General features: G+C 37.6%; 1 protein-coding gene across 2 annotated transcripts in view; it reads right to left on the bottom strand.

Moving 5' to 3' along the window:
• Positions 1-15,035, bottom strand: part of RAB3GAP2 (RAB3 GTPase activating non-catalytic protein subunit 2) — a 105,579-nt gene that overhangs the window by 21,672 nt on the left and 68,872 nt on the right. The window contains exons 18-22 of one of the 2 annotated variants that reach the window (XM_005905559.2): positions 14,192-14,282; positions 10,870-10,997; positions 8,771-8,984; positions 8,339-8,436; positions 143-248 (exon numbers count right to left, since the gene is read on the bottom strand). In XM_005905559.2, the coding sequence (XP_005905621.1) occupies positions 143-248; positions 8,339-8,436; positions 8,771-8,984; positions 10,870-10,997; positions 14,192-14,282 (637 nt within the window). The remainder of the gene's footprint in view (positions 1-142; positions 249-8,338; positions 8,437-8,770; positions 8,985-10,869; positions 10,998-14,191; positions 14,283-15,035) is intronic. The other variant, XM_070385501.1, reaches the window with a different exon arrangement.

Here is a 15,035-nt window from a genome sequence, read left to right as displayed (position 1 = left end):
TGAAATGTTTTGTACCTTCTTGTCTCCTTTTGTTACAAGGAAGTATACTCCCTCCCTGTTTTTGTGGAATTTCAATACTGAACGTTGTTTCTGGGAGTAGAGACCACACTCCCGAGGAGCCAAACCTCGGGAAAGTGCTCACCTTTCATCTTGCTCAGGAGGTACAGCATAGTATGGAGACAGCAGACAGACTGAGGTTTGTCCAAAATATCTTTTTCCTTAGAAAGCCAAACACTCAGGAGCAGAGACTGAAATCAGATTTAAATCTTTATTGTAAAAAAAATATTTACCATAAACAAAATCTTGTACAATTTTAGACCATATGTGTATTCATGAGTGGTTCAGCCTTTCTGGTTGGGAGGTAAGTGCTTGCTTGTTACATGATGTAGTGTGAGGAGAACCAGGAACAAGGTAGCTTGTCTACCTTAAGAGATTCCTTATCTGTTGGGGATCAAAATCTCCCCATTTCCACCACTTCTTTAGGTTCAATACTACCCTTCAGTGCAAGCTTCTATTAAAGAACAAATCGGCAGAGAGGGTACTGCCAGTTAGCATGGATCACAGAAGGCTGGCCACAGGTTATGACAGGAGGGCCTGGAGCTGTGGCTCTAGCCCTGGCCTTGGTCATGCAAAGAAACCGGGGACTTGGCAGTGGTTGGTGAGTACGTAATACTATCAAACTCCAATCTTCAAGTCACTGAGTCATGACAAACAGATTTTAAAAGCACTTAAATCAACAGAGTGATTTTTAAAAATGAGCATATCTACTTAAAATTTTTAAAATTTGGGTTCATAAAATCTGTACACAGATAATTCTGGGCTAATGAAAACTTGAAAGGCATAGTGTCACATCTGTTAAGTGCTGGTGTGTGTGAAAGGTTTTGATTGCCTATAATTCTGCAATGTCTTTATGTTTAAAAAAAAAGCTCTAATAAAATGAAAGGCTGACTATCAGTTTAAACGCATTAGTATATACAATTTTCAAAATTAAGAAGAGTAGGAAGCTGAAGGAGAAGTGTGTGAAGGAAATTAACTCAGGAGAATGACCTAAGGCAGATAAGTACCCGACAAGCGTATCTTCCCATTCGACAACAACAACCTCTTGGGGCAGGGCTGACTACTGGGGTTTTACAAATGATAAGTAGAAAAAATAACTTACTTACTAACTTAGAACTAAAGTTTGAACTTAGATCTGCCTGATTGTACAAATATAAAAATATACACACACACTTTCTCCTATTTCTCCCCTTTTTGGTTTAACTTGTCTTTGAACCCTTTCACATCTCTCCCTTGATTAGCCTCCTTTATACTTCATCCTATCCATACACCTTCTCATTTTTTAAAACTGGGTATGTCCTTTCATATTTGCCCTCATATCATAAGACAATGACAGTATTAACAACAATCAATGCTAATGGTTATTTAGAGCTTATTATGAGCCAAGCCACTAACTGCCTTCGTAAGTTAAGATACACAGAAAGCATTATGGAGGGAGGACAGGATGGGGGTTCACTCTCACAAAAATGGGGTCGTATTATACCATGTTCATTCCACTTGCTACATAATATCCTCTGTCATCCACAAAATTTTGACTGATGCTAGCCATTTATCAACATTATTCCCTCTGTTTTAAACTTCTTCTTAACCTCATACAGCACCGCTGTTTATAACCACAAGGCAGGCTAAAAAAAATGAATTGCCTGCACGGACAACAAAGACATTCCAGAATCATGTGAAAATTACTTCGTCTCAGTGTCTTGTGCACGCACATTGTGAAGCAAATCAAAAGGAAATGAGGGGAAGTGGCAGAATTTACCTACTAGGTTCATGGCCAGGTTGCCATTTGACTCACCCTGATTAACTTTGGAGGCAAAATGTATGTCCGGGGGTTATGTTAAGAGTACACCAGGTTTCTAATGCACTATGTTTCTCAAAGTCTGATTTCATGTCCCCAACAGTAAGGGTTTCAAAGTGCTCACAAAGATTGCCAATCCAAAGGGTTGTTTTAAACTATGTTTACACAAATTAAATGTCATGCCTTCACTCTCTCTTTCCACAGCACTCTTCTCATTTTTTCTTCAATTAACCGCTTCCTCACCCATCACTACATTTAGCAAGTCCTGAAACAAACAAAAAACCTTGTTCTTCTGCTTAACTCTCCTTTTCGTGTCTCTCTGAGATCTGCTCTTTCTATCTCTTGCCCAACTAGGTAATCTCTGCTTATAAGCTAAAGAGTGTTCTTGTTTTTTTAAACTTAAAAAATTCCAAACCAGTTATGCTTTTGTTTATGCGTAGAAAGTCAGTGTAAACAGAGGATGCTGTGGGCGTCTTTAGAACAGGATGAGACAATTTTAGAATCAAGTGACAGAAAGATTTTTTAAACTTCAGGGAAAATTAAGGGGAAAGGAGAAAAATAAGCAAAGTATAGAGAATAGAGAGAGGAACGCAGATACCTCGTAGAATACACGCACAGACATACACAACAGGAAAAGACGGTACCTGGAAGGTGACTATCCCCATAACTAGTGAATACAAAATAAGATATATTTTCAAAACATCGCAGCAAAGAATGTTAGATTATGTATTATTCATAATGTAAACATTTGTATTAGAGATTCACACACTGTAGGTGTGAATCATGTTGTTTCATAATTGTTAATTCACATATATTTGAACAAAAGACTGAATAATAGAATCCTTGAACAGAAATTTACTAAATTCTTCTAACCAAGGAGTATCTAAGACTTGTTAGAACTTCCGCCCAAGAAAAAAATAGAAACTTCCAGGGATCTTTGGTCGGTGCGCCCAATGAGCTTTACCTTTTGCAAAATATCCTCCTATATCATTTACATCCTTAATGTTTTAGTCCTTCACTCAACGGAAATGCTGGCATACCTAGTGTGAGGCCACCTGCCAGCCTTGCCTGCCTATACTTCAAAGAAATCTATCTAGTCAGTCTTTTGGATGAGCCTTATTTCCTAGTCTTTCCTGAAAACTAGGGTTTGTTTTAGGTTACAGAATCTGAAACTTTATACAATTCCATTAAGGATAGTTTTAGACGTTGTGAAAAACTATCAGCTGTTGCCTGTGAATAACATCATCTGTGATTATACTAGATTGGGAAATCTTTTCAAATTAAAAAATGTATACAAGCTAGATTATAAGTACCAAGTTTTCTCATGTACATAATTTCAATAAAACTATTTTTTCAAATATTTCAGAAGGAAAAATAATTTAGAAAATAATTATCAGGAAAGAATAGAAAAAGCTAGCATTTCAAATAATGTGCCTTTAAAACACTAGTAATAAATTTTGCTGTAAGACCTATCACTTTTTATTCATGACTGTTATATGTCTATATTCCTGAAAGTCTGTTACTCTTTTAACATTAAATAATAGATGTTAATCTATATTCTCTTTAAAAAAAATGACTTGAATTTTAATAACTCCAGAAAAATGTCACTGGTCTATATCGTGGCACTGGTATTAACTGCTTTGGGAAAGAGCAAGATATAAGCAGAACACATACCTGTTGCCTGGTGTACAAACCCATGCACTTTATCTTCCCACAGCCAGATGGTTGAGTAACAGTGTGAGTGCGTGGGCTGCTATTTTGTCTAATCAATGTCACCACAATGACCAAGCAGGCTCTTTTAAAACCTAGTCTTACTGTACACTCAGTTTCTTACTTTAATTCTTGGGGTTTTTTTTTTTTCCCCCCCAAGAGAAGCTCCCTCTTCCCTTCCCATTCATTATAGCCTTTAAGTGAAAATGTCATATTTTTCTCCTTTTTACTCTGCACTCACAGGATTTTTTAAAATTACTTAATTATAAATTAAGTAAGGGCTTCCCTGGGGGCTCAGACAGTAAAGAATCTGCCCGCAATGCAGGAGACCAGGGTTCGATCCCTGGGTCAGGAAAAGCCACTGGAGGAGGAAATGGCAACCCACCCCATTATTCCTGCCTGAAGAATGCCATGGACAGAAGACCCTGGCAGGCTACAGTCCATGGGGTCAAAAAGAGTTGGACATGACAAAGTGACTAACATACAAATTAAGTAAACTAAAGTGAGTAAACTGTTTTTAAAATACTTTAAAAATACAGTATCTTCTATTACATTTGAAACAAAAATACTTTAAAAATAAAACCCAGCCATAAAACATTTGTCTAGGAAAAAGAATTCAGCCATTTGGAATGTGTGAAATAGTCTCAAAAGAGATGATTTCTTAAAAAGTGTTTACATTTTAGCCAATTTTAGAAATTTAGTAGCGCAATAATACAGGTCACAGCCTGATGGGTTTAAAGCACAGAAATTTTCCATATAATACACATCACTCTATCACATTATAAAACACACCACTCTATCACATTATAAAACACACACACACACATACACACACACACACATATCTATAAAGTAAAGTTTACTAATTTTAAGTTGGGTAAATAATACCATAAATGTGATAAAGTACATCTCCACCCAAAGTTCCCTTGTGCCTCTTTGACTCAATCTCCAACTCCCACTATCAACCTCTAGCAAACATTCATCTCCTTTGTTACTCTATTTTTGCTTATTCTAGTATTTCATATAAAATCAACTGAAATCATCGGTAGGTACTCTTTTGTTTCTGGATCTTTTCACTTGGCCTAATGCTTTTGAGATTCATTTATGTCATTCTGTGTATCAGTAGTTCATTTCATTGTATGGTTACACCATACTTCATCCATTTATCAATTATTGGATATTTGAGTTGTTTCCAGTCTGGGTTGTTAGGAATAAAGCTGCTGTAAATAGTTTATGCCAAGTCTATGCAAACATACATTTTCATTGCTCTTGACTAAGTACCTAGGAGTAAGACTGCTGGATTTTACGGTAAATCTGTGTCCAACTTGATAAGAAACTTTCAAACTGTTTTCTACAGTGGTTGTATTAAGTTGCATTTCCATCATCTGTGTTGAGCATTCTGATTGCTCTACATCCTCATCAACACCGGATATGTCAATCTTTTTAGTTTTAGTCATTCTCTGGGACAGAGGCCATCATGGTTTTATTTTTGCATTTCCCTAACGGCTAATTCCTGAACATCATTCAGGTAATTTTTTGCAATTTGTATGTATGTTTTGGTGACATATCTGTTCAAATCCTTTGCTCATTTTTAAACTGTACTGTCTCATTACTGAGTTGTACAAATTCTTTGTACAACCTGGACACAATGCATTTATCAGATCTATGTTGTGTAAAAGAGACTTGCCTTTTCAATTTCTTAAAAGTCTTAAAAAACAAAAGTTTTGACATTTCATGAAGCGTAACTTATCAGTATTTTTATCTTACAGTTCATGCTTTTTCTACCTTAAGAAACCTTTGTCTAAACCAAGCTTTCTCTGATGTTTTCTTCTATAGATTTTGTAGTTTTATCTCATATTGATATTTACGTTCCATTGGACTTAATTTTTTTTAATATATGGCTTGAGGTATAGGTGTGAGGTTTGTTTTTTCCAGCCTTTGATCAAATTGCCAGAGATCAAATTGCCAACATCCACTGGATCACAGAAAAAGCAAGAGAGTTCCAGAAAAACATCTACTTCTGCTTTATTGACTTTGCCAAAGCCTTTGACTGTGTGGATCATAACAAACTGTGGAAAATTCTGAGAGATGGGAATATCGGACCACCTTATCTGCCTCCTGAGAAACTTGTATGCAGGATAAGAAGCAACAGTTAGAATTGGACATGAACAATGGATTGGTTCAACATTGAGAAATGAGTACATTAAGGGTGTATATTGCCATCCTGCTTACTTAACTTATATATGAAGTACATCATATGAAATGATGGTCTGGATGACTCACAAGCCGGAATCAAGATTGCTGGGAGAAATATCAACCACCTCGAATATGCAGATGGTACCACTTTAATGGCAGAAAGTAAAGAGGAACTAAAGAGCTTCTTGATGAAGGTAAAAGAGGAGAGTGAAAAAGCTGACTTAAAATTCAACATTCAAAAAACAAAGATAACGGCATCCAGTCCCAACACTTCATCACAAATAGAAGGGGGAAAGGTGGAAACTGTCAGATTTCATTTTCTTGGGCTCCAAAATCATGCAGACAGTCATTGCAGCTATGAAAGAAAAGCTATGACAAACCTAGACAATGTATTAAAAACAGAGACATCACTTTGATAACAAAGGTCCATATAGTCAAAACTATGGTTTTTCCAATAGTCAGGTATGGATGTAAGAGTTGGACCACAAAGAAGGCTGAGTGCTGAAGAACTGATGCTTTCGAACTGTGGTGCTAGAGAAGACTCTTGAGAGTCCCTTGGACAGCAGAGATCAAACCAGTCAATCCTAAAGGAAATCAACCCTGAATATCCATTGGAAGGACTGGTGCTGAAGCTGAAGCTCCAATACTTTGGCCAACTGATGTGAACAGCTGGCTCACTGGAAAAGACCCGGATGCTGGGAAAGACTGAGGGCAAGAGGGGAAAGGGGCAACAGAGGATGAGATGGTTGGATGGCATCACCGATTCGGTGAACATGAGTTTGAGCAAGCTCCAGGAGATAGGGAAGGACAGAAAGCTGGTGTGCTGCAGTTCATGGGTCACAAAGAGTTGGACATGACTTAGCTGAACAATGACCTCAGTTTTAATGTAAACAAAATTTAAATGAAACTGATTAAGCACAATAGAAAACAAGTAGTATACCATATTCATCTATTTCAGCATCTCAATTCTGAATGACAGGTAATAGTTATTTCCTTTTTAAAAACTTTTAAATTTGCAATAATTATAGAGTCATTGGTGGCACAAAGGAGCACAGGGAGGTCCGTGGGCCCTTCCTGCAGTCTTCCCTCATGTTAACATCTTTACACAAAACCAAGAAACTGCCATTGGTGAAATCCATAAAGCTTGTTCAAATTTCACCAGTGATACAGGCACTCATTTTGCAGCATGCAATTTTATCATGTGTAGCACTGCATAACCGTCACCATGCAGACACTCTACCATGGCACAAAATCTCCCTCCTGTTAATGCTTTATAGCCACACCCTTCTCCCTGACATTCACCACTAACTCTCGGCAACCACTAATCTGTTCTCCATCTTTATGACTGTGTTATTTTATGAATGTTATGAAAACAGAATCATGCAGTATGTATCTTCTTTGAAATTTTTTTTCTCTTTGCATATTTTCCGTATTCATCCAAGCTCCTGCTTCTACTAATAGTTTATCCCTTTTTATTGCTGAGGGGTATTCCATGGTAAGAATGTGCCACAGTGTGTTTATCTGTTTATCCACTAAAGGGTGTGGGGCAGGTTTCAGTGTCTGGCTATTATGAACGAAGCCACTTATGAACAACCATGTGCAAGCAATGTGCACCTTTAACTGTACTTCCTGACATCTATACTGCAAAGGGAGGTAGGGCAAAGCCCATTTTTAAAGGACTTACATGTTCAACTACAACAATATCGTGGTCCAGTTACGTAAAGAATCCATGTGCCCATGCAGGGGACATGGGTTAGATCCCTGGTCCAGGAGGATCCCACGTACCTCGGGGCAACTAAGCTGGTGCCCTAGAGCCCGTGCTCCGCAACAAGAGAAGCCATCAGAATGAGAAGCCTGTGCACCGCAACTAGAGAGCAGGCCCTGCTCACCAGAACTAGAGAGAGCCTGTGAGCAGCAGCAAACACCCAGCACAGTTAAAAATAAACAAACAAATGAATAAAAACTAATGTTAGCATAGTCAACAAGTTCATACAGGTAAAAGGCCCAAATCCTGGCCAAAACTTGAGATGTGAGTGGGCACGTGATAAAGGGTGTGCACGTGCGTATCTCTACATGTGGGGGGCAGTCAAGAGCAGAACAAGTGATGTGGGGTAACTCCCTTGCCCTTTTCAGAAAGCGTGAAAATTTAGTGCTATTTATATTTGTTATGCCACAGAGATTAAATCCTAACACGTATTCAAGGTCTGGGAATGTCTGATAATTCAATAATGCTTTAAGGAAACAGTTTTGTTCTCTAGATAAGATCTTTTTAGGCTAATATGAACATTTTTTTCTGATGATCCCAGTCCACTGTAAATGTATGCATACACAACAGATTCTAAATTTATTTTAGGCCAACCTTGTAATATGCTGGTTATAATTTACAGAGAATGAGAAAAATCAGATATTATTATTCAATTAAATACATGACTATACATTTCCTTGATCGTTTTTAGAAAGTCTTCATGTATGCTCTATAATACACTTTAGACAAGAGTAAAAAAAAAAAAAAGAGAGACAGCCACTTCCAGATGACATTAACGAGGAAGAACAGCATCCAGCAACAAGAAACCTTACCAACAACAGCTGGGGGCTAAGTCCAGCCGACTCCAAAGTGTGACACATTTCCTCAGTGGAGCTTTCTCCACATAAACACTTCCAAAAAAAGAAACTGCCTGGTAAAACAAAAACAAAACACGTCAACCAATGCCTGCTTACCAAACTCAAAATCTTCCTGAATTGCAATCTAGATCCCTAGAGGAGCAAAACAACAGCAGAGAAGGGAAATCAATGGCTCAGTTTGCTTAAGTGATTAAAGCAGAAAGCAAGTCATTACATGTCTCACACTGTCTCCTAAGTATACTTTTTAATTCAGTACAACTTTTATAAGACAGTGCCTACCTATCCAGAGAGTCTTCCGTTGACTGTAAAACATACATTCAATTCTTTGGTTAATTAATTTAAAAAGAGGGAGGATTCAGAAAGTAGTTTATCATTCATTCTACCTACCCAAAGCCACATATTCCTCTTCACTTGTCTTCTTTATGTTGACCACATCTTTCTCATATTCTAAATATTCCAGGAATGTTTTCACAGGCAACACACCATCCTTATCATCAGAAAATCGGACAGCAGTCCTGTTGTTCTCTTGCTTATACTTCTCTAACAAGGCCTGGAGCTTAAGGAGTTCTTTTTCATCCAGCCTTAGTAACACGGCCAAGTCCTTAAATTTAGGGAGGAAGGAAGTTATCAACAGACCATTTCTCTTTCTACCCCTGCCATTATGTGTCAATTATCTGTCATTATCTGCCATTATCATCTGAAACAAAATGCAAGACTATAAGCAAAAAATGATTTCTTAATTAATATGATAGCTATGGTGTGCTCTGCTGAAAATGTTACTCTCAACTGATAAGTAGGATGTTATTTAAATAAAATAATCTTGAAACACTACATATTACTGGAAGTATCATTCTTAGAAAGTTTCTTGAGATTATTCAATACCCTTCTAAAATGTCTGAATTTTAATAAACATATATTATTGCTTAATCAGAAAAAAATGTAAGTGGTTGTTAACTGCCAACTCTTGTGATTCTGAGGAAACTAAAGAACTATTTGATATTTAATACTTGTTTTAGTAAGCAGCACAAACACTATAAAATAAAAGCAGTGGGCAACAGTCCTCACTGTGTCTGCATATAAATCCTCTATATGGCTCTCAGGGTTGTAGAGGTTAAAAAGTAACAGATACAACCTGCCAGTCTTTCAAACTGTTTTCACATCAGATGTGCAGAAACATCTCCTGATACTACCACTGGTGGTGGCGGCAGTTTAGTCGCTCAGTCGTGTCCGCCTCTTTGAGACCTCATGGACTGCTGCCCACCAGGTTCCTCTGTCCATGGGATTCTCTAGGCAAGGATACTGGAGTGGGTAGCCATTCCCTTCTCCAGGGGATCTTCCCACCCCAGGCACCCTATAGGTATAACTTAATCAACCTGAACTTTTCTGCTGCTTGAAAGTATTTTTCACTATTGGAGAAATAATGGCAGAACAAAATCTCCTAAAAAATGGCCTTGTCATTTATCATGGCATTCATAGAGTAGTATTACGAAGAGATCGTTAAAATACTTTATAAAATTCATCTATAATACCAAAGATTAAAAAAAAAAGTTAGAATGTGTGGGTTATTTTCAATACTGAGAGGAAATATTTTCAGTATTTACCAATTCTCATTTTTGTTTAAAATTTCTGTTTATTTCTATACATGTATTTACAATAATAGGCAACTGTTTTAAAACTCAGTGAGCTTTCAGATGTACCAAATATGTTTTTTAAAAGCATTACCAGTGCCTTGACAAATCACTAAAGTCACTTTAATGGTTTTCCTTTAGATAAGTAAAAGACATGAGACCCTGAAGCCACCAATCTGCGCACGGTCACACAGTACTTGAGGGAAGAGAGGACAATATTTCTCTCTGTTCTCTATCACGAGAAATTCTATTTCTCTGCAGAGAAAGTAGGAGTTTTGTATACTCTCCTAGAAATGAGCAATACTGCACTTGTACTATAATAAGGATTATAAGGTCCTATCACTTTTTTACATTTTGAAGAATAAAACCATAGAACATTTTCTACAATTACTTTAAGCACTCTGATGTAAGATGGACTATCTTAAAAATGTATTCTATTATGTAGTAAACAACAGCAGTATGAGTTTACTAACAACAACACAGAAGAGCTGGTCTCTTCTGCTTGTTAGAATCATTTTCTTTAAAAGAAATATAAAATTTGCTACTTCTGTTCATTGCACAGTTTTGATTAGCAAACCCTGTCGAAAAGAAGTTGTAAGAAGCAATTTTATAAAAGAACTTAAGGAAAACCAAATGATTCTAGGTACTGACAATGGATTAATAACAAGCTCAATATTCAAGCCTAAATAACATAAATTTAGGAGCAAGGCACAGAAGCCAGCAGGGATCTTCTAAAGAACATAAACCTTTACACATTAAAAAAAAAAAAACTTAATATTTGTACTTCTTTACTATCAATTAAAAAATAATAAATAACCAAAGAGATGATTTTATATAATGAATAATGGGATTACTCACATTATCAGAGAATGGTGTATCTGAATGAAAATCAGTGGAATTTAATTGACTAACAGACTCATAAAGATGGAGTAATTTCAATTTATTGGCACAAAATTGTAGCAGTCCTTCATCAACAGACTCAAGCTCTACAAGGTAGAAAGAAAAAATATATTAAAGAGAGATATTTAACAGACTGATAAAAATACCTTAATTTTACATAATTTCTTGATGTTCCATTTTATAATATTGCTATATTTTCGATAACAAATTAAGAAGGCAAAAATAATTTTTATATCATGCAAAGTGTCTAAATTTTTAAATGAAGGTGCTATAATAGTGAGAGAGGAGAAAAAGAAAGAAAACAGAAGAGATATTTTAGTCTAGTACTCAAATTTAAACAAATATTTTGGAAACAGGTTTGAAAATATCCTCCCCTCACTCTCTAACTCAAATGTTGTCTATTATTCTCATACCCTGAGAAAATACAATTGGAAAGCTGCCTGGCTCTTCTTATCACAGTGGTCAAAGATACTATAATTCAACCAGAAACTGAACTGTAACACATGCATCCTCAAGAGAGGCTGAGAAAGAGACCAAAAGTAGAATTCCACCCACATCAGTCAGGTTTCTTGTTGAGATTATCGCTGGAAAAATACCCACTCTCTGCATAATACATTCCTGTATGATAAAGGCAGACACTGTAAACTGCAAGACTCTGTTATGGGATACAATAACATGGAAGATTGTCTATGTTCTCACAGCCAAAATAAAATGTAGCATACTCAATATTTGTCATTTTTAGGACTCTCATTGGTGGGTAGAACTTGAAGCTAGTGATGTTACAGAACTCCGACAATGGTGTTTGGTTTACTCCTAGCCCAGTGCAAGGTAAATTTTAATAATTTTTTTGACGTTTTAAAAAAATCCTTAGGGGGATAGGGAGATTTTAGAAGTGTACTATACACCTGATCTGCCTCTTGAGAAATTTGTATGCAGGTCAGGAAGCAACAGTTAGAACTGGACATGGGAACAACAGACTGGTTCCAAATAGGAAAAGGAGTTCGTCAAGGCTGCATATTGTCACCCTGTTTATTTAACTTATATGCAGAGTACATCATGAGAAACGCTGGACTGGAAGAAACACAAGCTGGAATCAAGATTGTCGGGAGAAATATCAATAACCTCAGATATGCAGATGACACCACCCTTATGGCAGAAAGTGAAGAGGAACTCAAAAGCCTCTTGATGAAAGTGAAAGTGGAGAGTGAAAAAGTTGGCTTAAAGCTCAACATTCAGAAAACGAAGATCATGGCATCCGGTCCCATTACTTCATGGGAAATAGATGGGGAAACAGTGGAAACAGTGTCAGACTTTATTTTTCTGGGCTCCAAAATCACTACAGATGGTGACTGCAGCCATGAAATTAAAAGACGCTTACTCCTTGGAAGGAAAGTTATGACCAACCTAGATAGCATATTCAAAAGCAGAGACATTACTTTGTCAACAAAGGTTCGGTCTAGTCAAGGCTATGGTTTTTCCTGTGGTCATGTATGGATGTGAGAGGTGGACTGTGAAGAAGGCTGAGCACCAAGAATTGATGCTTTTGAACTGTGGTGTTGGAGAAGACTCTTGAGAGTCCCTTGGACTGCAAGGAGATCCAACCAGTCCATTCTGAAGGAGATGAGCCCTGGGATTTCTTTGGAAGGAATGATGCTAAAGCTGAAACTCCAGTACTTTGGCCACCTCATGTGAAGAGTTGACTCATTGGAAAAGACTGATGCTGGGAGGGATTGGGGGCAGGAGGAGAAGGGGACGACAGATGATGAGATGGCTGGATGGCATCACCAACTCGATGGACGTTGAGTCTGAGTGAACTCTGGGAGTTGGTGATGGACAGGGAGGCCTGGCGTGCTGGGGTTCATGGGGTCGCAAAGAGTCGCACATGACTGAGCAACTGATCTGATCTGATACTTTTTAAAAGAGGTATTTCTAACATGTTGTATGCACTAAGGGAGTTTTCTATTTGCCAAAAATCAATTTTACATGTGTTAAAAAAATTTCAAAACCAGGATGCTTACTGTCCTGCAACAGCATTAATATTTATTTATCTGTTTAATTTTTGGTCATACCATGCAGCATGTGGCATCTCAGTTCCTCCACCAGAGAACTGAACCAGTGCCCCCTGCGGTGGAAGTAGAGTCTGAACCACTGTACCACCAGGTAAGTCCCCTGGAACAGCATATTATGCTTTATCTATTAAGCCACTCTGCTGCTGCTGCTGCTAAGTCGCTTCAGTCGTGTTCGACTCTGGGTGACCCCAGAGACGGCAGCCCACCAGGCTCCCCCGTCCCTGGGATTCTCCAGGCAAGAACACTGGAGTAGGTTGCCATTTCCTTCTCCATAAGCCACTCTAGGCTGGCTTAAATATGAAGCCTCCTGGCAGTTCAGGGGTTGGGACTCTCCCTTCCAACATAGGCGTTGAGGGTGTGATTTTTGGTCAAGGAGCTAAGATCCCATGTGCCTTGTGGCCAAAAAAACCCAAAACATAACACAGAAACAGTATTGTAACAAATTCAATAAAGATATAATTCACACAATAAGCAAGCAAAAAATCACAACTAGATGAAGTCAGTATACCACATACTACATTTTTAACTGATGTTAGGAATTCAGAATAAATTTTTCTAGCTCGGCTGGATAGAATATGGAGTTACAACCCCACAGTTACAGATGTAATTCTTTTCCAGACAAATATATTCTGAACAGTAAAAAACAATCAGAACTGGTCATGTAATCATAGTCTGTGATTCTGGAAGCCCTAGTTCCATTCATGAGGGAAGTGGATGAAAAAATATGGATTCCATACACTGACAAAACATTAATCAAAGCATAGAATTTAGAAAAAAAATCATTATCATGGTCAAAACAACATTACTGAGAGTTAAAATATAATGGCAGCAAGACAGCCTGGTTGTTTTTTTGCTTACCACCAGCTATCTTGTCCCCACATGCCAATGGCTTTCAAAACGCTTTACAACTATTATCACAATACTCACTTCCCATCATTCTATCTTTCCTCATAATAGATGGATTCAAACGAAAAATATTTACAGTAAGAAAGAGAGTCAACATACTCAGAGAAAGATCAGTAGCATACACTGAACAGGGAATTTTAAAAGTCCCCAATGACAAAGGTATGATATAAGTTTTCTTCTTTCTTATACATTGTTTCTTATACATATTACCACATCAAGGTAACAGAAGGGCATCATAAACAGTTAATACTTCCTATGGTCAGAGTTACAGAATTTGAGGTGAGACCATAAACAAACCCTATTACCTTGATTTTTTAAAGTGTCCATTAATGTCTGAGTGATGTTTTTAAGGCAGGAAAATGGTAAACGTTCGCTTGCCAATATGCTTTCCAATGCCTAGAAGAAAAAGAGAAAAAAGAAAGTGAAGTCGCTCAGTCATGTCTGACTCTTTGAGACCCCATGGACTGTAGCCTACCAGGCTCCTTCGTCCATGGGATTTTCCAGGCAAGAGTACTGGAGCAGGTTGCCATTTCCTTCTCCAGAGTATCTTCCCAACCCAGAAATTGAACCCGGGTCTCCCACATTACAGGCAGATGCTTTTACCGTCTAAGCCACCAGGGAAGCTGCCTACAAGAAAGATAAGGAACAATTTTCGTACAAGGCAAAGATCTTGGTTTTTCAATTTTACATTTATGCCCATAGTTTCACTGCCCCAAGTTTCAAAGGGAAACTCCATTTTAAGATGTATTAATCATCCAAGAGCTTAAGTTGCATCATAAGTAATATGTAATCAATTTCATGTCATGCCAAATATGGTACCATGACAAGAAGTCCAGACTGAGAATGAAACAACTTGGAAAGCAACTGAGGTTCAACAGGATGGCTGAGCAGAGACAAAGTTATTCACCAGTAAGAGTTTAGTATATATGCATAAATGAAAAGCAGACATTGCCATTGTCATGCCAATAATAAAAGCTGACAACTTAATTACTGCTATGTTACTGTGCTTAAGCATGGCTGGCTGTATCCACAGGCCAATCTAGACGAATATATTTCCCACCTCTCCACGCCTACTCTCCTTCTGCCTACTGGTAGATATTTAAGAATCTTCATCATTACTTCACTCCTAAAAGAGCAACCATCAGAATC

This window comes from Bos mutus, chromosome 16, assembly GCF_027580195.1.
Source record: "Bos mutus isolate GX-2022 chromosome 16, NWIPB_WYAK_1.1, whole genome shotgun sequence".
NCBI lineage: Eukaryota > Metazoa > Chordata > Mammalia > Artiodactyla > Bovidae > Bos > Bos mutus.
This window is presented reverse-complemented; position numbering and strand designations above follow the sequence as displayed.